Source organism: Arachis ipaensis, chromosome B3, assembly GCF_059453495.1.
Source record: "Arachis ipaensis isolate K30076 ecotype BB chromosome B3, ASM5945349v1, whole genome shotgun sequence".
NCBI lineage: Eukaryota > Viridiplantae > Streptophyta > Magnoliopsida > Fabales > Fabaceae > Arachis > Arachis ipaensis.
The window spans coordinates 145,868,474-145,893,949 of NC_142438.1; the positions used below are offsets into that span (position 1 = coordinate 145,868,474).

The 25,476-nt window shown below is 31.3% G+C and overlaps 3 protein-coding genes across 5 annotated transcripts; 2 read left to right on the forward strand and 1 right to left on the reverse strand.

Annotated features, from left to right (window-relative positions):
• The first annotated feature begins 8,230 nt into the window (after window positions 1-8,230).
• On the forward strand, window positions 8,231-14,188 carry LOC107634012 (uncharacterized). Its single transcript, XM_016337594.2, has 4 exons — window positions 8,231-8,756; window positions 11,585-12,219; window positions 13,767-13,860; window positions 14,019-14,188. Exons 1-4 carry the CDS (start codon window positions 8,231-8,233, stop codon window positions 14,186-14,188), a joined length of 1,425 nt encoding a protein of 474 aa, XP_016193080.2.
• A 2,277-nt stretch (window positions 14,189-16,465) lies between these two features.
• On the forward strand, window positions 16,466-19,637 carry LOC107632063 (putative ubiquitin-conjugating enzyme E2 38). Of its 2 annotated transcripts, none has more exons than XM_016335699.3 (6): window positions 16,466-16,734; window positions 17,617-18,090; window positions 18,190-18,253; window positions 18,356-18,495; window positions 18,581-18,898; window positions 19,025-19,637. In XM_016335699.3, exons 1-6 carry the CDS (start codon window positions 16,675-16,677, stop codon window positions 19,352-19,354), a joined length of 1,386 nt encoding a protein of 461 aa, XP_016191185.1. In that variant the 5' UTR covers window positions 16,466-16,674; the 3' UTR covers window positions 19,355-19,637. The 2 variants fall into 2 exon arrangements, with proteins under 2 accessions (XP_016191185.1, XP_088364893.1); XM_088508767.1 differs by lacking the exon at window positions 16,466-16,734 and adding an exon at window positions 16,806-16,902.
• Window positions 19,638-20,655: 1,018 nt separating this feature from the next.
• On the reverse strand, window positions 20,656-23,118 carry LOC107632062 (uncharacterized). Of its 2 annotated transcripts, none has more exons than XM_088506517.1 (5): window positions 22,530-23,118; window positions 22,380-22,437; window positions 21,780-21,875; window positions 21,396-21,456; window positions 20,656-21,047 (listed from the first exon to the last, which is right to left on the reverse strand). In XM_088506517.1, exons 3-5 carry the CDS (start codon window positions 21,871-21,873, stop codon window positions 21,023-21,025), a joined length of 180 nt encoding a protein of 59 aa, XP_088362643.1. In that variant the 5' UTR covers window positions 21,874-21,875; window positions 22,380-22,437; window positions 22,530-23,118; the 3' UTR covers window positions 20,656-21,022. The 2 variants fall into 2 exon arrangements, with proteins under 2 accessions (XP_088362643.1, XP_088362644.1); XM_088506518.1 differs by having other exon boundaries at window positions 22,521-23,118.
• Window positions 23,119-25,476: the final 2,358 nt, after the last annotated feature.

Below are 25,476 nucleotides of genomic sequence, written 5' to 3' on the forward strand. Positions count from 1 at the left end.
CTATCATGACCCATTCAAACCACGCTTAACAATGACAGAGAAGAAGAAGTAGAGACTTAGAGTAGAGAAGAAGAAAGAAAGTGACTTCTAATAGTGAACACAATTATTTGGAATTCAAATTGGGGATTAGGGTTATAAACCACTTCAGGGACTAAATTGTAGGAGTGTACGTAGATCGGATAGGATATGGCCGAAAATTCGATCCAATTCGCACAATCCCAATCGGATCGGATCAGATATGATATCCGCGTTTTTTATTATTGGATCGGATATCCGATATATCTGCATAATTGAACCTTCTTTTTTTAATCATATTTCTATGTAAAAAATTCAATAAAAATATTTCTTTCACACTTTTAAACCTATTTATTCCTAAAATAATTTTAATCAAACATTTCCTAAATAACAAAAATAAAATAATACAATATATGAATAAGAAAAAGTATAGAAAAATAACTCCCCTACCAGCCAACATAAGTCAACTCTATTATAATTTAAATTTCATAAATAAATAAAAATTTAAAAATCAAAATTCAAAATTCAAAAAAATTCTATCTACATTTATCCTAATCACATTTATAGTACGCAATAAAAACAATCCATAAAAAACCTAATCCCTTTCCATTCAATTGGAAATAATCAAATCTCTCCATCCACAAATCTGCCGTCTCCACGCAGTTTTTGGTGCCGCCGACCACCACCGCGTCTTTTGTCGCGCTGCGCGGCCTCTTCCTAGCGTCCCGCCGCCGTCCTTTTTCATTAGACATAGCCGCCTCCATTGCTGCGGGATCATAACTCGACGCATCTGCACCGCCAAATACCCTCACGGCCTCCATCCGTCGCGCCAAACAGTGCATAATCTGCATCCTACGGCTCTTCATCTGTCGTGACGTAGCCAGCGCCAGGCCCCATTCGCGATGCGGGATCAACTACTCTGATCCATGGCGACTCATCCACTCACTATGTGTGGCCTCTGTGGCTTCCTCCTCGCAACGCGCCACCGCGAGTCCCCCACCGGCTACCCTGTGGCTCTTCTTCTCCTCCTCCTATTTGGTTTTGAATGATTCTTTTAATTAGTTTTTTATGTTTCTTTTTTCTAAATTTCATATGTTTCTTTTTATTAGTTTTGGATGATTATTTTTTCTATATTTTGTATGTTTTTTCTTAGGATTTGGATGATTCTTTTTATTAATTTTGGATATTTTTTTTACTATGTTTTGTATGTTTTTTTTCTTAGGATTTGAATAATTCTTTATCTTATGTTTTGGTGTTTTTTTTTTTTTTTGAGATTCGAATTTTTTTTTTTGAAAGAGGAATTAGGATTTATGTAATAAATGGTAAAAGGTGAATTAGAGTAAGAAGAGGTAATTAATAATCATTAATTTTGTATCTTTAAAAAATAAAATTTAAATAATCACTAATTAATGACAATTAATTAGTATAAAGTACAGTTCAAAAACACTTATTGGCTTGTTGTTGGCTAGACTCCTGTTGGTTCTCTAGTAGGATTGATATGAATAATAATTATAACTAAAATATACAAACAAATAAATATAATACCAAATATTCCAACAAACAATTCCAATAATAAGTGAAGACAACAAGCAATAAAATACATGTCTCATTTAAAATAAAACAGCAACACTATAACACACTAAAGGTCTAAACAATTTGCAAATGCTTAAAATAAAACAAAAGTAAAATAAGTTGATCCCTTCTTAAATCAGCAGCCATAAGGTAAATTTAGCAATCATGTATTCCTATTAAGAAAATATCAATTAAAAAATTAGTAAAATATGTTAGTAAATTGAAAAAAAATAATCTAAGTTATTATATACTAATACAAGTACTTAGTTATAATACCTAAGATGGTTCAGGAGGATGGAGATAAGGAGATGTGGCAGGAATTGAGTACGGAGGAGGTCAAGAACAGAGAACAGAGGTTGTCAAGCCGAGGGAGCCAGGGGACGAGAATGCCAGCGAGAACCAAGAACCACGAACCACGAACCATGAACCACGGTCACGGAGGAAGCAACGGTGATCGATGAGAATGCAACAAAGGGGACGAACCTGACTACGCGACTTCGCGAGGAACAACTCCGACAAGAAGCATGCCACGAAGAGGGAGGAACATCAGGAGATCTTCGGTGAGCAGCTTCCGACGGTGATCAGGAATACAAAGACAAAGTGGCCGATGGGTGGTTTGGTGTCTCTGACTCTGAGGATGGATGAGAGATTTGGGGTGAATGGTTGCATCTAGGGGTGAATGGGTGAGAGATTAGGGATGAATGGGTGCAGTTAGGGGTGAATGGGTGAGAGATTTGTGGTGAATGGTTGTAAGTTGGGGTTGCAGTGTAAACTACGTAAAATTAGCGAATAATTAATCAATAAATTAACTTTTAATAAAGGAGATTAAAAATGTAAATTTTATAGTAAAATAGGATAGAGCTAATTAAAATAAGAATTTTGACACTAATTTCAAAAAATTTAGCCAAAAATTGGGCCGAACGAGCCAAACCGGTCAAACCGGGTCCAAACTGGGCCTGCGGGCCCAACCGACTCATTAAATAAATGAGCATCAGCTCCTTCCCTTCCCATTTCTGCATGCAAAACGTGCTGGGAAGCAAGCAAAAAGGGGGAAGAATACCTTAAGTTCCAAAACCCTCAATTCCATTCAAATCATAATTTTTGATCCGGAGCTCCAATCACCGCACCGTTTGTGGCCACGCGATCGTGGCGTCGAGTTCTACAAAGTTTGAAATATTGTGAGGTAAAGAATCCACATTTTCTTCCTCAATTTCTTCACCTTCAGTTTCGAAATTTATGAACAAAGGTAATGAAAATTGTTCAATTTTGGTGTTTAGGCTCGAATTAGCTTGAGGAGAACGTTCAATCTTGCTTCTTTGGTACTTGTATAAGGTGAGAATTCTAGAACCTTAGCTAATTCCTTAATTGAGTATATTAGATATTGAATTTTGGGTATGTATGTGTAATATATGTGAATTAGGTTTGTGTATAAGTAAATTGGAGCTTGATTGTATACATTGGAGGCTTGGTGGAGGATTAGTGTCCATGCTTTAGTGATTTTGGACTTGTGGGGCTATTTTTGGCTTTGGTGATTTTCCTTGGACAATACGTAGAAATCAACCAAGGTATGGTTTAGGTTTTACGTATTTAACATATAATGTTCTGTGAAAACTTAGGCTATATCACTATAGGATAGGTTGGAATGTATGAAAACATTTAATGCTTAGCACCCTTGATGATGATTATGATGTGAATTGAATATGTGTTGGATGATTGTTGTGTATATTGGTAATAGTATGTTAATTGGTGAGATGGTGGTGAATGATAGGAAGATATGAAGATATACATTGAGTAAGTGGACATATGTTAATGTTAATGATGAAATTAGGTTGAAATTATATAATAATGAAGTATGATTGAAGGTGGTGTGATATGAACAATTTAGTACGGTGTTGGTGTGCTTTAATATATTGTTGAGTTGATTGTTGCTTTAGAAGTTTGGTTTTGAGTTTGGTTTTAATGAAAATTGAGGTTTGAAGGTTTTTATGTGAAACTGATTTTTGGCCAAATTTCGACGAACCATAACTTGGCTTCCAGACCACTAAATTAATTCAAACTTATTTTAAATGAAAATTGAGTCCGTGAAGTTTATGCCGTTCGAAGAACGGATGAAAAATATTTTAAAATGAAAACGTTATGCGCGTCGGAAGTTTGGAGTGCAAAGTTGGAAACTCTGTAGCATTTAGCATTGTTGCTGTTCTGCATAACTTGCGTACGCCACCACTGCATGCGACGCGACCAACCTATTCGGGTTGGGTATCTCGTGTACGCAAGCAGGGTGCTTGCATACACGAGCATAGAAAATTGTACGCCCACGCATATGCGTGATCCTTCAGTAAATGCACTCCCACGCGTACGCGTGGCCCACACGTACGCGTGACCCTTGTTTTCAACAAATGAGATTTTTGTGTTTTAAACATTATTTTAAACCTCTAAACCTCTATTTTCACTATTTTAATTGTAGATCTTAATAGTATACCCAGTAGTGAGATGAAGCAAGGAATAAGTGGTAACTTGGAGATGAAGAAAGTTTGAGAAGTAATGATTTAGGTATGGGGAGGTAGGGTGCATATATATATATATATATACTACTTGAATTTTGAACTGGCTAAAGAAAAGAATAAATGTTACATTTGAGTATTCATTCTAGAAATTGTGACCCCAAGAGATGGTGGAAGGTGAGGATACCCTTCTTTGTGCCTCCTGGTATTGTAAAATCGCCCCTAGCGAGATGGTGGGAGGTTAGGATCCCCTTATTTGTTTCTCTTGGGCATATGAGAACGTACATCCTTGGTAGACGCAAGGGTTGTGGTTTCGCCCCACTTGCTCCAGGTTGGTTAGTATAGAGGCTCTCCGGGTAGACACAAGGGTTGTGGTTTCTCCCCACTTGCTCTGGATTATGATAAGTTATGCATAAAAGTGTAATTATATGATGTATAAGTGATGATATGGCCATAATAAATGATTATGAAATGTTTATGAATGAATATGAAATGATTATCTGAGATACGAATTTTTCTGGGTAAAGTACCATGGCTTGCCACCACGTGTTCTAAGTTGAGACTCGATACTCTGTTGACCCTACGTCGTAAGGGTGACCGGTCACGTATAAATTCCCGGGAATGATACCCCCATTGAGAAATTTAATATAATATATGTGTGTGTGTGTGTTCCAGGTTGAGACTCGATACTCTGTTGACCCTACGTCGTAAGGGTGACCGGTCACGTATAAATTCCCGGGAATGATACCCCCATTGAGAAATTTAATATAATGTGTGTGTGTGTGTGTGTGTGTGAAAAAGCTATGCATAGAGTCTTGGGGATGCGAGACGGGGGACAGTCCAGGCTTTAGCAGCCAGACTTGTCGGGTTGACTTGATAACCGACAGATGAGACTCATCAGCCATAGGACAGGCATGCATCATGTGCATATTGTTTAATTTGCTTGCTTGTTTGTGCATTAATTGGGATTGCATAAGTGATTATAATATGTTATTTGTTGTATTTGCTATCTGTATTATTTGTATCCTACCTGTATTTGTCATTGTCTGTTTGTTTGTCTTTACAACTTCACCGGAGATGGAGAACGGAGGAAAGACAGAGAGAGTTAGGGCTCTAGCTACGTTTTAGTTAGATTTAAGGAATTAGTTTAGTTTAGAAAGCCTTAGAGAACCACCCTGATTCATGGCTTCTGTTTTAGTTCTTTAAGGTTTATAATATGAGTGTCGGCGTTCTAGGATTGCCTGTGGCATTCCCAAGACCTTATATCTTATGTGCGTGGCACCTTTACGATACTGAGAACCTCCGGTTCTCATTCCATACTATGTTGTTGTTTTCAGATGCAGGTCGAGAGGTACCTCGGTAGGCGTCTGGAGCTTCTGCAGCGAAGTGGATGAATTTAAACATGTATTTTGGGCTACGGGCTATATATTCTGTATGTAAATATTCTCCGGCTAGCCTTAACTTCGCAGACTGAGTTAGGAGCTTATTATTTTGTATTCTTTACCCTCTATTCATACTTTCTGTTTATTTATGCCTTTGAACCTTAGTTTCTTCACACGTAAGTAATCTTGTTTCCGGAGCATTGCACTTTTTATTTTACGATTTTTGCTTTATCCGTTTTTCAAAGTTTCTCGTATACTGTATCCTTTTAAATATTATTATATATATTTTTATTTTAGAGGTCGTAATACCACACCACCTCTGTTTTACATCCTAGGTGTAAAGCTCTGTGTGGTAGGGTGTTACATGCAGCGCAAGAGAAGTGAGATTAGGATTAGGTTAGGGTGAAATGTGAATTTAATTCTTGAAAGGCTGAGAAACTAACATATATATTTATTTATTTTTTAATTATTATTGTGTGGATCTGTGGATCCACAGATCAGATACACAAATGCAGAGCAGATATTCGCGATCCGATCCGATCAGTTTGCGGATCGGATCGTATCCACAATTTTCGGATCGGATGCAAATATTTACTGCGGATATGATCCGATCTATAAACACCCCTACTAAATTGAGTTAAATGGCCATAACAGCCACATCATATAGCCGTTACCAATCCACCGTGGCGTCTCTCCGTATATGTCATCACGTCGTTAAGAAATATTCTCCAAAAAATGTTTTAGAGATGACTTTGAGTCACTTTTATTAAATTCAGGGACAATATTGGAGTCAATGTAAATTTAGGACCGTTTATGAAACTCGATTACGTGTTTATGAACCACTTTGAGTATTAACTCAAAAAAATCATGATAAACAAATCTCTGATCCCCACATTTTTAATAACTATTTTTAATATATTTTCATCATAAATAATCCAAATTCAACTAAGTGGCACAAATTAAACAAAAATCAACGCAAGTATGCATTACGTTTTTCTTTTCACTTCTTTAACATAAAATTTTTTGTTAAAGAACATAAAAATTTATTATATAACATAAAAAATTTTAAATATAGCATATGAACTTATCAATATAGTATAAAAAAATTTGTATATAATACAAAAATTTATCAATAATACAAAAATCTTTACACATAAATTTTTGCTACAAAACATATTTTGCTAGTTGGATGACTCATTAATGTTATAAACACATAGTCTTTTAAAAAATTTGTGTTATACACTAAAATTTTTGTATCAAACAAATTTTTTTTGGTAGAAACTCATTTACAGTCAACTTCACATGAAGCTATTTCTAGATTATTGATACCAGTTATTATTTGGTTTGATAAAAAAATCGGTTTATTTTATATAAATGATTTTTTTTGAAAAACCGGTTTGAATAAATCAAATAACCACATTTTAAAAATTATTTTTTAATTCTTTTTGTGTATTATTCCTAAATGATGAATTTGTTACATTCTTTTTTTTTTATTCTTCTTGACCAAATTTCTTTCTTTAAATTTATCTTTTACTTTTATTTATTTAATTTATGTGAAATATATGTATACAAATTGTTTGAAAAAGTAAAGTTTGGTATTCTGGAAAAAAAAAACAAAGCTCACGTCTTTTTGTTTGTATAGGAATGGCGAAGGAGGAAAAATTAGGAATCAAAAAAGAAGGAGAAAAAAAATTAGGATCCACATGGAAGGTGGAAACCAAGCTTACGATACGAACAAAAGGTCATAAATGGAACCATCTTTTTCTGTTTCGTCCTGAACATCAAATGGTGTGATAAGATGAACATTTGCGTATTTATTAAATAATTTTCATCATTCAAAGAGAATTGAATAAAAATAAAAAATAAGGATACATTTGAAATAAAAAAATTCAATTAAAAAATACGAATAAGAAGGACATACCAATTAAAAGTTTGAGATTAGTTTTGAAAAATTAGAAGATAATGAATTTTAAAAACGTAACAAAAAAGAAGAGAGTAAAAAACTAAAAATAACTGTTTAGTCTAATTTAAATTAGTTTTTTAATTAAACAATTTGTATATAATAAACTTTTTTTTTCAAATTAAATAATAACATTATATAAAATTGACTACAGGTGAATTTCTGCCTTACTAATTTTGTTGAACATATATATAGAAGAATAAGAAGAAGAAGAGAAGACAATACAGATGTTGAAAAAAAAAAATGTGCACGTACAATAAACATAATTTGGTTGGACTTAATTTTGTCAGGCTAACATTTTTGTTTAATTATTATAGGTAGGTTAAAAGAAAAAGAAAAAATTTTTTAAACAATAATAGTAACTAAATAATGACGATGAAATAATACATTATATCTTTTCATATCTATTCGTCAACAAAAGAAAACATTTTTGGGATTTGAATAATAAACAAATTGGGAACTTGAAATTCAATTTAAAAAAGAATTGGGAGTCTGGAGTTTAAAATTATTAAATTTTTTTCTATTAAAAGCTTGACATGAACTGTGGACAGGTCATGCTCCTCAACAATATTTTTCATGAGCATCCCATAATTAGTGAATGATCCAGCAAAGGAATCAAATTTTAAATAAAAAATCTTATGTAATAATACAAAAAAAATTTATAATTGAGTTTCCATGATTGTTTAGTTACCTTTGAAATTAGATTAAGGCCTATAGATACTGTGAGGATAAATCTCTTATGATCATAAAGAAATTAAAACAAAAATATTATTATTATTATTATTCAAAGAATAAGGATAATGTCTGAGGTTTGGTTATCTCTGAAGAATTCACTTCATTATTGCAAACCTCACTCAACAGAAGTTCATGATCCCATGACAAGTAGAAGGCAGCACCATAGAAAACAAAACGCACGAGACAAAGTCATAGAAGGTTCAAATTCAGAGAAACAACATAGTGGTGGTGATGATGCAATAATCTTTGATCCTGTCACACATGATATTGTCCTTGATGACACGAGCGAGGAAATTAAGATTAAGACTTATCTATCTTATCCTTACACTCACATCAATAATACTCGCGAAGATGGTGGCAACAAAGGGATGGAAGAATCATCAAATAGATCAACAAGAAGAGGTATGTCTTTGACGAAAACACAATATGTTGATTGTTACCAATGCAGTGGTTACTTAAAGTCAAAGATTTCGATGCACAAAGGTTCTAATAGGGTTCCACTAACATCAACATGTCATCATGATCATCATCATCAATGTCGTGACAAACAAGAAAAATGTGTGGAAGATTACAATATCACTGAGAATTCAGGTATTGATCGTCATTTATTTGTTTTCTCTTGTTGAATTAAATTTATTTTTCTATTAATAATCATAAGACAATAACACATGATGGATTGAACCACATATTTCTATTATTTCGACTCTCAGAGTAATCATATTTTTTTTTAAATAATAATTGAGAGTCTTAATTCATCTTTTAAATAAATACAAATATAAATAGATATAATTTTTATTTATAAATTAATAGAATGCATTAAGACTTAAATATTTTTTTATTCCACAAAGCCACTGGAATTTCTCCAATATTGTTTTTGAACGTTGCAATAGCCAATAGGGTCAATTCTGTAGGAAATTTTCTTTTTTTTTTTTTTATTTCGTGTTGATTTTCATTGGATACGTTTGTTTTGAATCCTTCAGCTTTAATTCATGTCCTACACACCAGCAGTCCAGCACCCTGTTTCAAATCGATCCAATTTATTTGATCAACTTTGAAATCCTTATTAGTTTTTTTTTTTTTTAAATTAAGAATAAGTGAGTACGGTGATACTATATTATTTAAGTTATAGTTCGTTGACAAAATCCTTATAAGTTCGTTTATGTATCATTAAATTTTTTAAAAAAATTAAATTTTTTAATATGTTTGACAAATTTTTAAAATTAAAAATAAAATCTTAAAAATGTTAAAAAATAACTATTTAAAAATTATAACTTACATTTATTTTTAAAATATATTTTATCATAATAAATAAGTAAATAAATAAATAATTATTTTACATTATTATATTCAAATATTATTAATAAATAAAAAATATTTTTATATAAAATATTTAAATATTAAATTAATTATTTTTAAAAGATTAAAAAATTATTTATAAAAATATCTTAGAAAAAATTTAGGGCCAGTATTTTTATTGAAATTTAGCCAGTATTTAACCATCAAAAGAAAAATAAATAATCCTACACCATTAAATATCATCTCATACTATTAAAAATATTAATGATAACTAATTAATGACTAAACATCACAAATTCTGTTGATACCCTAACACTCCTCAATATCTTTTTTTTATCTTTTTATCCAAATAAATCCTATATCGCGTCACTTTTTAGCTTTTGAAGTTTTGATGCAATCTATTTAATTATTTTATACACAAAAGAAATATCTGGAGTAGGAATATCATGGATATTCTCATATTCAAAAGCGAAGGAATAAGCATCACTACAAACACTATGAATTGAATCTATATATATATATATATATATATATAAGCAAAACTATAGTAATAATTTATGGTTAAATCATTGAAATCAGGGGGTTTATTTTTTTCCTTTTCTGTTTTATTTATTTATTTATTTTTTGTATATCAAATGCTACGTTTTAAAAATTAAATAACCCCACACGTTTTTATTAAAAGTTAAAACTAATAAAATGTTTTACTCATTATAGATTAATAATATATTTGGAATAGCCAACGAGTTATAACTCAAATGGTATAGTCTCTCCATACTTATTTAAGAGGTTGCGGGTTCGAGTTTCTCTATATTCGAAAAAAAAAAAGAGTATATTTAGAATAAAATATTTTTGTAATTGATTTTATTTTATTTGAACTAATAGAATTAAAAATAAATTATTGTACTCAGAATCATTATATAAAATAAGAATGATTTAATTTACAAACTAATATAATAAATTGATTTTATATATTTATCTTTCATATACCACACAATATTCTATCACCACTAATAATCGCCTTCATTTCCGGTGATTGGACCGTATCCCCTCTGATCTTATCAATTCGAGGGTCCAGGCCCTTCTATCTTTCTTCTAATTAATATCTAAAAAATAAAAATAAGATTTTTAACATACCAAATCATTTCAATTTGAAACAAATTCTCGAAAAAATAAAAAAAATTGAAACAAATGTTAAAAACAACTATATTATTTAAACACTTCAAAAATCAAATACAAAATCAGTCACTCATATAAAATATATGCTAAAATATAAAATATATTAATGTTACGAAGATAAAAAATATAGTCAGAACTTGTCTTATTTAGCATTTATTAATTGTCACAACAATTAATAAATGTTAAATAAAGCAAGTTATGACTGTTTTTGGCTAATTTTCTTTGGTTACCAAACATTTTTATAAATAATAACTAATATGGTAATTATTTTTGTTATATAATATTTTTATAAAATAAATTTATAGAATTTACAAATCAATTCAATTCATATTTTTTAAATTATTTTAAACTTGAATCTAATTTTGGAATTAAATCAAGGGGAGTGTTAGGAGAACAATGAAAATTTTGAACAACATGAACAACTACCAATCAAATGAAAATATACTACACTCTAATTTAATGCTACTAATTAAATTTACTCTTTTAACCCTATTAATTCACATTGTTTATACATTGTTCAAAAATCTTATTGGTTAGCTATACTTTTCCTTAAATCAAACACTTATTTAGATAGACTAGTGACCAGTGTACTCCACCACTATATAATTTCGGTTAAAAATGGTCATTTTGAGAATGTATTTGGACAATTTATAGTAACGTCACAAGTATTATTTTTAGGTAGTTAATCCAATGAAGATTTAATGATTATCATCATGTGAAAATACATCATTTTGACCATTAGATAATAGATTGTAGGGCTTGATTTTATTTGAAGTAAAAGTGTTACCTTTATTTAAAATATTGCTAAATAAATAAGTTATACTTTTTAAACAAGGATCATCATGAAAAGATATTTTTGGCATCTTCATGAGAGTAGTTGCCTTATTTTTAAACTTGTAAGAAGGCTACATTTGAAAAGTGACATGCATGAATACACATGTTCGCAGTTTTGCAACTTCACAGAGAAGATTCATCTTGGAAGATCATAGAAAGAATTTGCCAAACCAAACATATGAACCCTCAAACTACTGAAACCAATGCAGCAGCACATATAGAATGTGTCTTAAAAGTTCTTACCACTCCACAAACACTCGCTTCCTTTGAGGAATGCAGAGAAAGAGTGAGAAACATAGCTGAGAACATGCAACCTCGATGCATAGCTGATGGAAATGAAGTCATGAGGTTTTATGGAACAACCATTGCATGCTCCCTTGGTCTAGTAAATTACTCTTCTATCCTCAGCTGCACTTTAGAACAATGTGGTTTGTGCCAAATTCTGAAGCATGGTTTCAACGCAAACCAAGAATTCCATGGTGAACGTGGGGTTCTCACCACTGCTACAAGTGATCAAGCCTTTGATTCCATTATTTTATTTGAATACAACGAGGAAGCATTACCAATATTGAGGAAGTGTGTTATAGTGTGCAGAGTAATTGCTGGAAGAGTTCACAATCCTTTGCAAGAGATTCAGGAAGAGACTGATTCGGGTTTTGATTCATTGATCAAGAAAATAAGCCGTGACTCATCAGATATTGAAGAACTCTGTATTTTGAATCCTAGAGCTATATTACCTTGCTTTGTGGTAATCTATAATGCGATGCTTAGGAAAAGCAATTTTTAAATTCTAAATGGTGGTTTTAGCTTAGATTTCTTGTTACTAATGTGATTTCATTTCTATATTTTATTTATTCTTTCTTATGTGTTATTGTCACAACAAATGTACGTTTCAGAACATCAAAAATGAAAAAAAAAATGTTACTTGAACACAGGAAGTGATTAGTGAATGTACTTTATATATACTATAAAGTTTTCGATGAGCGCTAGGGGCCAGCAGAATTTGTGATGTTTAGCCATCAATTAGCCATCATCAATATTTTCAAAGGTGTGAGATGACATCTAACGGTGTAGGATTAATCATTTTCCTTTTGATAGTTAAGTGCTGGTCAGATTTCAACAAAAGTGTTGGTTCCTATATTTTCTCTTGCTGAAATGTGGAGTAATGATATATGCCCCCCACTTTATATGTAGACCTTATGTGCACCATTTCTGCTTTAGTGTCAAAGTGATTGACATGAAACTAGAAAAGATGAGGATGAAAATTTGGTATTTTATAAGATTTGTTACTTAATCTATGCATATGCTAATCTATCATTTACTGCATATAAACACAGATTATTGCAATTTTCTCACTATAAGTTACTTTGGTTTCCTTTTTAAAGTTTTTCATGACCCTTTATGTTTTCATTTGTAATATTATTTTGCAATGATGATTGAATTGGAAGAACATGAGAACAACAAATTAACTGAACAATTTTATTCTGAATTGCAGAGAGCATGAAACTCATTTCTTATAGAAGAATCTAGTAGCAAATGGCTAAACCTTTTTTAATAAAAATGTGTATTTTGTTCCATGATCAGCTCAAGGACAAATAAAGAATCATAACCCTATCTTAAGCAGATAGTCTGATATATATGCATGTGTAGTGATAAGCTTTGATTATACAGACAATGTTTTTTCCTTTTTTATTTTATCAGAATTAATGTTTGTGTTTTTGGTATTCTTCTCTTGTTTTGATTGAGTCGGTGCCTTGGCAGTTCCTTTGTTAGGGATGTGGAATCATGTGTTAGCATATGGATTGAGTTGGTGGCTTGATGGTTTCTTCTTTTTTTTCTCAGTGGTTAACATATGGATTGTTATGTTTCTTGGGAAAAATGTAGTTATATTATTTTTCTGTGCAGCTCAGACCAAGAACTGGGCATCCTCTACAAACTGCACTACTCTTGCAGAGGTCTAAACATTTTCCTACCTCTCTCTCTCTCTCTCTTATCTTTGTCCTTTATTCATCAACTAATACTACTAAACTCTCTTGTTCTTTTCAAGTAATGATCATTGAGGTTGAGATTGGTGCAAATTTTGCAGAGGTCAAGCTAAGGAAGTATCTAAAAGAAAGCCTTATATTTTTGTCAAATGCATGCTTTAAGGTTATTAGTGTTTCTGCTTATTGAAAAAAAAATCACATAGCATAAGATATAAGCTTTTCTGGCACTAAGTGTGTTTAGAACTTTACCAAGTATATATATTTCAGGTTCTGCCTTTTTTGAGTGATGAATATCTTGAATATAATGTAGGCAACTACTCCCATGAAGATGCCAAAAACATCTTTTCATGATGATCCTTGTTTAAAAAGTGTAACTTATTTGTTTAGCAACATTTTGAATAAAGGTAACACTTTTACTTCAAGTAAAAATCAAGCCCTACAATCTATCATCCAATGGTCAAAATGAAATATTTTCACATGATGACAATCATAAAATTTTCATTGGAGTAGCCACCTATAATGTATACATAACAGTGTGACTGTGCGGTTAAATTTGTTATAGCTACTCCAGTACAAAATGGCCAGAAGGCCAAGAACACTTTGCCATTTACATTCTTCCCTTTTGCTCGTGCTCTGACTCGAATGGCCTCTCCTTCTATGCCCAAACGGCAACAGCAACACTCCAGATTTGATGAAAAGCCTACACCTGCTAGCAAGAGTTCCTTTCATTAAAAAAAATAATTATAAATTGTGATCAAGAATGTAAATGAGCTGATGTTTTGTATTGTGTATCCCTATTTCTAACCCAATTCTTATAGTTAAGTTCTCATTAAAGGAGAAAGCCAAAGATGAGGAGTTTGAAGTAAGATATCTTTTTATACAAATATTTATCTCCAGTGTTGTGTCTAGTCAGTAAATTAAACATGGTCACTGTTGTGTCTGGAGGATGAATTTTTCCGAAAAGAAGAACCAACATGAAAGACACAGCGGAAACGAAAACATAAGTTTTTAGATACTTGAACATGACAAAATTATTATTCTGCACCTTGTCTCTAAACATGTATCATTTTTTGCATTTGATTACTGATTATTTTCCTTCTGTTTTCCATTGCGAGCTCAGCAACTCTTTTATTGTTCTAAACTCTCATTGTATCATGGCAGTTACTATTTTTTGGTCAATTTCTTAAAGTTACTCTAAAAACATTCTAAAGTCCCACCACTTTTGTGTCTGGTAGAAATTCATACTATAGTTGCTTACTTCTTTGGATATTGGTTGTTCTTGTCATTTTGCAGAGTTGTGGTGTTTATATAGCATCTATTTCCTCAATGATTCTGAACCATATATGATATATTTATGTTCATATACGCATTGCAGCTAAAGAATTACAGCATTTCGTCAAGAGTTAGGTTCTCTAATCAGTGAAACTTGAAGATAGCAAGGTTACACGATTTCCATTATACAACCTAATTGCTGAAGCTTTCATCTATTTCAATCTTCACAATTCTTTTTCGATCCAATTTTAACGAGATAGTGAAGACAATTTTGTTCTCATCTTGTTTCTGTTGTACGCTTTTATTGGGACCCCATACATGATGTGGAAAAACAACCGTGAATTTTTGCCATGAAAAGCGGATTGGAAATACATAAACCAGTTGTTGACTCAGTTTTCCTATCAGATTAATGCGGTCGTGATCAGCAAGTTTGACAAAAGGTATTTAAACAACAACTGCAGTAGGGTTAATCAAACGGTTGGTGTGAAATTATATGGGAATGACCTGAATTTTGAACATAATCCAATACATTTACATTTACATGGTTTAAATAAACAAATAAATAGAGGATTTATCCGCCAATTAAGACTCCCATTTTCTCTTTTTAATCTTTTTAATGTGTATGTCATTTCGGCCTTCTACTTTTTTGAATTTGCATCTATAAATTATAGGGCCACGTTCACTCCCAGGTCAGGCGCATCGTAGCCACACACGGTAACAAACAAGCTCCACATCAGCAACCAATAACATGCGTGGCCGGATGGGGCATGGAGCACTGTAGAATCACCCGCCACAAGGCGTAACAAACAAATCCCTAAGTCACCAATTACTGACTATACTCCCTGTGCATTTTGAGTTAATCTATCACTATTTATTTTATAGATACGACTAAAAGAAACATAAAAAAAAAATCAATAATAAAATATCTTATTTTATTTTCTAAAATAAAAATTTAAAATTTAAAAATTTTTCTCTCATTCTCATATGACACTTTTATAATTATTTTTTTTCTTTTCTAAATCTCTTTGAAAAAATTATAAATTTTAATTAGGAATGTAATTTTGACATACATAATTATTTAATTATATAACCATCTCATATTCTCATATATTTTTAATATACAAATTATAATTACATTATTCATATAAATTGCATAAAATAGTATGTTAATAACTTAAAATATTTTATACCCAGGATAATTTATAATTTATTAATTAAAAAACCATAACTTTATGTTTAATTTCGATACATTATAATTCTAGCAAATAAAGGGAAATTTTTTTTGTTTAAGATGATGGTTTTTTTTTTATAATTATGTATATAACTTTTTAAGACTAATTACACAAAAATTAAATTCATTAGTTTATACAAGAGAATTATTAATTTATTATATTATATCTATATACTATAATATAATAAATTAATGGATCTTTCCATTATGTTTTTTAAAAAATAATTCTAATATTATATAATGATACATTAGTCAAAATAATTATTTTTTAAATTGATCGTGTAAATAATCATTTAAAAAATAGATAAAATTGAATGACTGTATATAATATTTTAGATTACTAATGAATCAAAATTAATTTTTTAACAAATTGACTTAAATTTAAAAAATGAACTTAACGAATAAGTAATCTAAAAATATTTATTAATTATCATTAGAAAATCTTTTGTATTTTTATCTTTTTTTTTTGAAATATTATTTATAACCATTGACCCTTAGCGAACCCCAAACCGAAAACCCAAACCCAAAAGGAAACTTCTTGGTATAAATATTTAAAAGAAAAAAAAAGGGTAAAAAAATAAAGGTAGTAACCAAGTAGGAATAGATTGGAACATTGTGTGTTGTTATTTGGGAGAGTGAAAGTGTGTTTGCGTGGCTGTTTTGTTAGCATCTCTGTAGTAGTGAGTGGGGTTGAGACGCCTTTGATTCCATTCCAATGGATCTTGATAGCAACGCTCCCAATTCTGCGATCAAGAAACGCAAGCAGGACGAAGAGGTACCCCTCTTCTCTTTTCACCAATTTCTTCCCTAAAAAAAAAACAATAAAATAAGGAAAAAAATATTTCCCTTTTCTTAAAAAAGTTTTCGATTTTTACCTTGTAGGTTTCATATCTTTCACTCTGCTATTATATTAACCATTCATGTTTTTCATCGTTGGATTATGGTAAAGTTTGTTCCTTTCTTTTGGTAATGTTTGTGGGTACCCCTTTGGATTTTAACCTTCATCCTTGATCGTCTGAATTTCGTAACTTTACGTGTTCTTTCAAACAATTATGTTTGTATTTTTCTATTTTCCCCTTAAAAGAAAATAATGGAACACCACTTTTTTGTACACAGATTTTGTGTGTGTGTGTGTGTGTGTATTTTTTTTTTCTAGTATGATTATTTTTCACGTTGTGGGGTTGTTTGGGGCTGCTGGAATAGTGATTTCCTCCTTGGCTTGCACGTCAACGTTGCTATGGACAAAAATGTCTTTTAGAGCCTTTCCTCTTCCATGGATGCTTTTGGCCTTTGCAGGCTTAAAAAAATGTCTCAAATTGTGACTCATCATTTTATGATCCTCTTCTGAATGTTACTGCAAATTAAATTTATGGTCAATTATTACTGGGATTTTTTTCCCACGAGTTTATGTCTTTTCAATACTCAACTGTAACTGAACCAAATTTCCAACATTGTAGTTTGCAATGCCCTAAACTTTAAATGCTTACTACTATTGTCTCTAAAGAGTGTAACAATTTGTATGGTAAGCTCATCATGCATGTAATAGTGTGTAAACTGTAATAATTATTTGGGAATGTGAAAGTGAAACCATGTGTATGATGATTTTATTACCTCATGGAGGAGCTCACATGTGTTTTTTTTTTTTTTCTCTTGTCAGGATGCCATTGTAGGTGACAATGAAAACTCTATGAATGTGGGAGAGTCCTCTGGTAGTGGTGACCTCTGCAAGAGTTCCACCTCAGGATCGCTGAATTCAAACAATCCCAATGGTTCTGATGATATTTCATGTGAGGATGATGAGGATATGATTGATGAAGGTGAAATGGATGAAGATCCTGATTATGGCTCTGAAGTTGATTATGATGAGGACTACTACGACGATGTTTATTCAAGTATGCAGGATCAATTTGACAATTTACCTACTGGGGTTGAAGCGTCACTGCCTTGGTTGAAGGATATTGGTTCAAGTGAATGCAAGCAAGTTGGTGCTTCTGAAGGATCAAGTTCCCATGGAAAAGCAGAAGCCAAGGATGATATTGTGATGCAAAAATATCGGCAATTTAAGCAATTTGATGTTGTTGATTCTTTTCCTGATCATTTCTTTGATAAGCAGGGTACTTCAGCGGCACAGGTAATGATATTGGAAAACTGTTTGTTAGTTATATCTACCAACCTATATGTTCAAGCTTTTGATTGTTTGCTCTTGCTCTTTCTTGAATGTTCCCTACAGCGATCCAAGAACTGGGCCAAAAGAATTCAGGAGGAGTGGAAAATTTTGGAGGAGAATTTGCCAGGTATTCCTTTTTTAAGTAATCCACTATGTCCTGCATCTATAAAAATAATGTTTTGCTATATGGTAAGGTATGCATATGCATTTCACAAACATATTTTTGCAGAAACAGTATTTGTTAAAGTTAGTGAATCCAGGATGGAGCTTCTGAGGGCTGCCATCATTGGACCTCAAGGCACTCCATACCACGATGGTCTTTTCTTTTTTGATTGCTTCTTTCCTGATAACTATCCTGCTTCTCCCCCGGTAGGTATCATCTCTTAAATATTCCACGTGTTATAGAATGTTCCTTTTGCTGTATGTGATGTAAACCTGTATTATCTTACTGCAGAAAGTTCACTACCACTCCGGTGGCGTTAGGATAAATCCAAATTTATATAAATGTGGAACAGTCTGCCTTAGTCTTTTGGGCACTTGGCAAGGTAGGAATAATGATGAAAACTGGATTCCAGGAAAATCAACCATGCTACAAGTTTTGGTTTCCATACAAGCTCTGATTTTGAATGAGAAGCCCTTCTATAATGAGCCTGGATACCCAGAATCATATGGAGGCAGTCGAGATGGGCATAGAAGATCTAAGGAGTACAGTGATAATGCATTTATTTTATCCTTGAAGACAATGATGTATACGATGCGCAAACCTCCACAGGTTTGGCATCTAGAACAAATGTCTTTTTCTCATTCTTTGAATATAGTATTGTCTTGATAGTTTTGATATCATACATGCATGCATAAATCATGGGCTTATACATCTTAGCATTTTATTCCTCTGCAGCATTTTGAGGATCTGGTTGCTGGTCATTTCCGGACCCGAGCACGTGACATATTGACAGCATGTAAATTATACTCCGAGGGGGCTCCTGTTGGCTCAGTTGTATATAATCTTGGTCCAACTGTTAGCAATAGTACAGCCAAGAACCAGAAAGAATTTGAGTTAGCTGTCCATAGAATGATGAACACTCTTATTGCCTTTTTCACTAAGAACGGATCCACTGATTGCGAGGAATTTCGGTCGCCCGAGATTTTGAATATGTCTGCTGCAGCTAATGAAAGTCTAACAGAGTGCTACAACAGTGTGTCTGGTTCAGCAGCATTAACCCTTTAATCTCTGAAGCCCTATTAGGATGGATGTTCATGCTGTGAATAAGGAGTGTTAGTTAGGTTTCTTTCTGCTCTTACTTTTGGTGGCACTTTTGATGTCTCACATCATGATTCTCATTGTTGAATATGCCGCCAACTTGTAAAAATTTGACATGCTAGTTTAGGGTTTTTGATTTTCAAAATGGCTTCATTAGGCAGAGAATAGTTTTTCCAAGACATTTCTGGTTGGATTCTCCAAATTACTGGTTCTTTAATCTTAATTTAACTACTAGTTGTTCAATCTTCAATGCACATGCTTCCATTTATGTCCTATTTCTTTATATATATATTTTTTTGGGGTTAATTTGGATTCCAGTTAACAATATTTATGGATATTATAACTGACAAAAGTCTCTGGTGTATCATCTTCTAATGTAATAATAAAGGTGATGGTGAAAGTATAACACCATGTTGCAAACTTACTCTCTGTCAGTAAGTATTCAGTATCATCCAAATGTTCCTTTTTGTTTTTTAACTCGCTTTTGTGATAGAAGTTTTCAAATAATCATGTCATAACAAACGTAGTTTAAATAGGAATCAAGTTCCTTGTTTACCAATTGCAAGACAAATGTACTCTTCAATTGAATTTTTCTGAGTTAAGTCATATATTTAGAAGAAAAATGATTAAAAGTCATAATTTATTCTCCTGATTATCCTTTTAACTTTTAAATATTTTTTAAAAAAAAATGATCTTTTTCACATTTTCAGAATAAAATATATTTAAATTTTTATTTATTTAAACATCAAGAGAATAATTTAAAGGATAAATTAAAACTCTTAATTATTGCTCTTTTCAGAATGCTTAATTAAATAAAAAAAAAAAATCTTGCTATATGTTAAAAGCATTTGGAACCAAATCCCAAGTGATTTTACCAATTAAAATCTTCTCTTATTTAATAAACACTCAAAACGTAAGATTCAATTTTCAAATTAAATAGTTTTCTTTTGTATGCATGCTTAAAATTTAAAAGGTAAACTTTGCTGCACAAGTAGTCTCCAACCTAACAAAATTGCCTCAAAGAGGAGAACGTATATGCTTTCATGGTTTTGATATTTTCTTTTTTATAATAATAATTGAAAACACCACCAACAACAACAACCAACAATCAAATAAACTAAATAACGAACTTAGTTCGGTCAGAGTGATGATACACTTTGTATGCATGCAGCAATCCATTTGTTAGGGACAACGAAAAAACAAACTAAATTCTGTAGACTTCTTTCTGATTTTCTCTTTAAGCTGTCTTCAATTTAGAAAGAAAATCGTACGAGATCAAAACAAATTTCGTTAGCTTCAGTCACTTGATACATTTTAAACATGGGTCTTCAATGAAACCTTATGGCTTTAAAGAGGATCTCACATTTTGAATTTTCAATAGTTCAAACACAATAGTAAAAATTCTCAAAAAAAGATTATTACAACTTAGTAATGCAATTATCATCCCACATAATACAATCTAAGCAAGCAAATGTCAAAAATATAAGATTAACGACGGTGCACAACAGGCATGAGATGCGCAATTTCTGTTGGCAGCTTGAAGAAACTCCAAAGTCAGTTCATATCAAACTGCTACAGGATATTTCCCTAGTTAGCTACACCAAATGCAACTAATATGAATCCTCAAGTCACCATCTACATATACTGCTTGAACACATACCTGCCATTAAAATGTAACTACACAATTTGGTCAAACTGGTGGAGCAGGAGCAATTTTTCTAGTACTGAAGAAAGTAGCAAAAGGCTGCTAGCATTGTTACCAGAAACAGGTTATGTATAGCTTCAGCAATAAAATCATTTTGAAGAGCATTTTAAATGTAATTTTATATTAAAAGGGCTTCAGGGGTTGCTTTACAAAGAATCCACATTTACTTGCGAATTTGGCGAAAGACATGTGAAAAATGGATACTAACTTGCTAAATTTTTAATAAAAGACTATCTCACAATGCTAGGTAAATTTACAATAATTAAAACACATATTAGAAGAGAGGAAATGGATTGCACTCACCTCCTGAAGAACTCAGTAATATATCGTATCACGAACCACATTAATACAATCAGCAAAATATCTAGAAAAGTTTAGGAACATATACAAGCAGTACCACAACAGACAAGATTGCACATGAATTCAAGGCACTCAACTTTGTGCTGTTTGTCGAATAATGTTCTGAAATAACTTTTGGAAAGAAAAAAAAATTATCTAAATTAAAATGATCCAAAATGGTAAAATATCTCCAATATGGTTTCATTTATCTTTCCTTGGCATAAAAGACACACACTTCCCCCACATAAATATCTAGAAAAGATTTGAGTTTTAGATCAGTTGAAAAAAGAAAAAGAAAAAATGTAAATGAGGTAAAAGCCATGTAGAAGAGATTGCAATAGAGGATACTGAAAGTACAGCGTTCCCACCAATCCAACATATAAAGCCCAAAAGTAACATTGTAGAGGAAGATCTTGCGCTGAATCCAATTCATTTCTCCCATGGCTGCAAAAAGAATAATAGTAATTTTGTTCAGAATTAGGAACTCAATAGCAATAAAACTTATTTTGAAATACTTTTCAACATATATCATCCTCAACAGAGCAAAGAAGTGTCTCACTGAGTCCAACTTAACATGCCCAACAAGGTACAATATTTTATTATACAAATAAATACATGAGCAAATTAGTGACGATTAACACAATTATACTTGTATTGACGATGGACAATGTCATAATTCACAAATTAGATGAGTTTGGTTGCGTGATTTTAACAAATAGATAGCATGCAATTATCAAACGAGCAAACAAATCAATCCAGATCAACAACAAATGGATATGGATAGCAGTGGACCAGATCGGGAAACATGAAATTTGCAGGTAAAATATTAAATCTTTCATGAATGAATATGTTAAGACAGCAAAATTAAAATCAAAGAAAAAACAAGGGAGCTTATGAATCAAGACGGAGACAATTGAGAGAGAGGGGAATGGATATTGAAGTGAATACCTTTGGCTTGTGGATCCAGATAAAAATGGAGGGGAAGAGAGAAGAGAGACAAGATAACCTAAGAAGACAAACTATGTATCAAGTAATGAACGATGAAAATAACAAAATTATTATTATCGTTTTCAATATGATGGATCCGACCCTTCAAACCTGGGGGCTGCCAACAATACTTTTCACCAAGGTTCTGAAAACCAGTTCGAATCGGAAATCGATAGAGAGATCGATTCGAATTACTGAAAAAACCGGATGCCAAGAAAACCGATGACGAACTTGAAAACCGGTCGAAAATTGGTCGGTTGGACCAGATCGAAAACCGGTCGGTTTTTCGAATACCGGCTAAGCTACGTCGTTTTGGTATGAGGAGGGGAAAATCAGATCCAAATTCACAATAACTTCGTTATGTTGGTGCTGCAATTTTTCATCAGTATCATCACATCAAAGTGGCAGAAGTGCAGAACTCCAGAGGCCATAAGTAGTTCCACTTCCATCTTCTCTGGGTCTTCCTCGCGCAGTCGCTCCTTCGGAGGTCGCCGTCGCCGTCCTCCGCTCCTTCTGCTCACTTTTTTTCGGTCACTACTAGACTATGAAAGGCTAGCCCAAGAAGCTAAGGGAGAAAGAACCGAAGAACACACTCCAACGAGGCTTGACCAAAATAGAAAAAAGGAAAAACTCCAATGAGACAAACAAGAAATAGCGGATGTTATTTCTTTAGTGAAGAAGAAACACTCCACTTGGATAGGAATCATAGGATCATAGGATGTACTCATCAGTGATTTCTGAATTTTGAATTATGAAAAGTTACATGTTTCGCATAATCGCATCATTTAAAAAAAGTTTTTAATTTTTAAAAAATTATTAGGATAAAGTATACTTTTTGTCCTAAAGTTTGAAAAAAATTTCAAAAATACTCCTAAGTTTTATTTTGTTTTAATTTTGTCCCAAAAGTTTTCGATTTGCATCAAATATACTTCTACCGACTAAATTTTCAAAAAAATTAAGACCAATCTAACAATAATGCATGAAAAATATGCTTGATTTGCTTGTGTTGAGGATTGTTCTTATGAAATTGTTGTTGAATTGGTCTTAAATTTTTTGAAAAATTAGCTGTTAGGAGTATATTTGATGCAAATCGAAAACTTTTGGGACAAAATTGAAACAAAATAAAACTTAGGGATATTTTTGAAATTTTTGTCAAACTTCAGAGACAAAAAATATACTTTACCCAAATTATTATTATTATTATTATTATTATTTTACTAAAATATGAGACTCGAACCCACAATTTCTTAATTGAATATGGGGAGACTATGTCATTTGAACTATTACTCATTGGCTTTAAAAAATTAATTTATAATTAAAAAAATAAAAATATATGACTTCTCTTTTTTATGTGTTATTTTATCATTTAAAAAAAATATTTTAAAATAAAAAATTCTACTTTTACTTTTGGCTGTGAAAATATTTTCGGTTTCTGTTAAAAATATTGGCTCTCTATCATTATTTTCAGGCAAGTTTTACCTATTAGAAATACTGACCTTTTAATTTTCTACCATTATTATTTTCACACAATTTTTCATCTGCTAGAATTATTGGCCTTCCATCACTATTTTTACATAACAATTTATCTGTTGAAAGTATTAACCTTCCACCACTATTTTAAAACAATGTTCCATCTAAATCACCAACTTCATATATCTCTTCCAGTTAATTTTTTTTATCATTTTATCACTCTATTTTTATTATTAAATTTGTATTTAATATTGCGTGTGATATGAAATCTCAGTTTTAATTTTATTTTTTTCACATGTGATTTTATTTTTATATAGTTTGCTATTATTTTAATAGTTAGTTATAACAAGTTCTTGAGTTACTTATCCAAACGCTACAATTTTAAAATAAGTACTTTTATAACTAAAAATCTAAATACAAAATACTTATTTATAAGCTGCTATTAATAAAAATCCTTATGCGTTAAGATGTTTTTCCAAAAAAATTTATTTAAGTTGTTTACCCAAATGAACAAAACTTAACATAGTAGGTAATATAATGTTATAATATATTAACTTTTATAATATATTAACCTTTTTTTTGGTAAAGAACTTTTATAATATATTAACTATTAGGGTTAAAGTGGTTTTGGGCTAGGTCTTTTAGAAGCCCAATAAGCAAAGGTTTTTTTCTTATTGATATTATTAGATTTTTGTTAATTTTTATATAATAAATTAAACTTATCTTAATATATATTAATATAATATAGTTAATCTAAATTAAATAATATATAATACACGTTATTCAAATAAAAAGAATTTAAGAATTAAAATATAATTAAAATAATAATTATAGTTATCATTATTCTTTTATTTTATAATATATAATATATAATATCATAGACTTTATACATAGTTACATACATATACCTTGATATTTGTTTTTTTAACCCTTATATTTTATTTATATGTGATTATAAAATTTTAATTAGTTTTGCATTTATAATTTATATATATTTTAAAATTTATATTTTATGTATTTATTTTTAATTTTAGATATTATTTTATTATAATTCAATTATTTCAATTGAATTGTAGTTAAATCGGTTAAATCTTTAAATCAATAAATTAGTAACTAAAATAGTTCGATAATTGGTTCGGTTCTCTAAACTTTGCTTTTCACTTGTCTATATCAAAATTACAAAAATAACCATGTCTTTATTTCGTAAATTATGTTCAATTGTTGATCTCTTCAATTCAATTAATCAACTCCGAACACCACGTTTATAAGCTAATCACTATTGAGCTATATAATAAACAATTTTTTTTTTCGACGTGAGCTATAATAATAAACCTTTAGCTTGGGCCACTCTACGAGCTCAAAATTCATATTCAATTCTTATTAGTAAAAACAAAAATTATCTTTTTTGGTAGATAAAGGGGCCAATGACCCAACAAATAATTACCACATACAAATAGCATGATTGTCGGGCCAAGTTAATCATAAGAAGATATCTTGGACTTGTCCCTGTTTCTTCCAAAGCCCTTACCCATATCACTTTTGTTCCAAAATTGTTGACCAAAAATTAAGAAATCTATTCTTGTAGCTA

Coding starts and splice junctions, on each gene's coding strand:
- LOC107632063 (XM_016335699.3), top strand. CDS start 16,675: ATGGATCTTGATAGCAACGCTCCCAATTCTGCGATCAAGAAACGCAAG. Junction 18,254..18,355: donor TTTGGAGGAGAATTTGCCAG/GTATTCCTTTTT, acceptor ATATTTTTGCAG/AAACAGTATTTGTTAAAGTT. Junction 18,899..19,024: donor CGATGCGCAAACCTCCACAG/GTTTGGCATCTA, acceptor ATTCCTCTGCAG/CATTTTGAGGATCTGGTTGC.
- LOC107634012 (XM_016337594.2), top strand. CDS start 8,231: ATGTCTGAGGTTTGGTTATCTCTGAAGAATTCACTTCATTATTGCAAA. Junction 12,220..13,766: donor CTATATTACCTTGCTTTGTG/GTAATCTATAAT, acceptor AATATAATGTAG/GCAACTACTCCCATGAAGAT. Junction 13,861..14,018: donor TAGCAACATTTTGAATAAAG/GTAACACTTTTA, acceptor AATTTGTTATAG/CTACTCCAGTACAAAATGGC.
- LOC107632062 (XM_088506517.1), bottom strand. CDS start 21,873: ATGGGAGAAATGAATTGGATTCAGCGCAAGATCTTCCTCTACAATGTT. Junction 21,457..21,779: donor GTGGGAACGCTGTACTTTCA/GTATCCTCTATT, acceptor AAACTTTTCTAG/ATATTTTGCTGATTGTATTA. Junction 21,048..21,395: donor ATTACTGAGTTCTTCAGGAG/GTGAGTGCAATC, acceptor TTTTAATGGCAG/GTATGTGTTCAAGCAGTATA.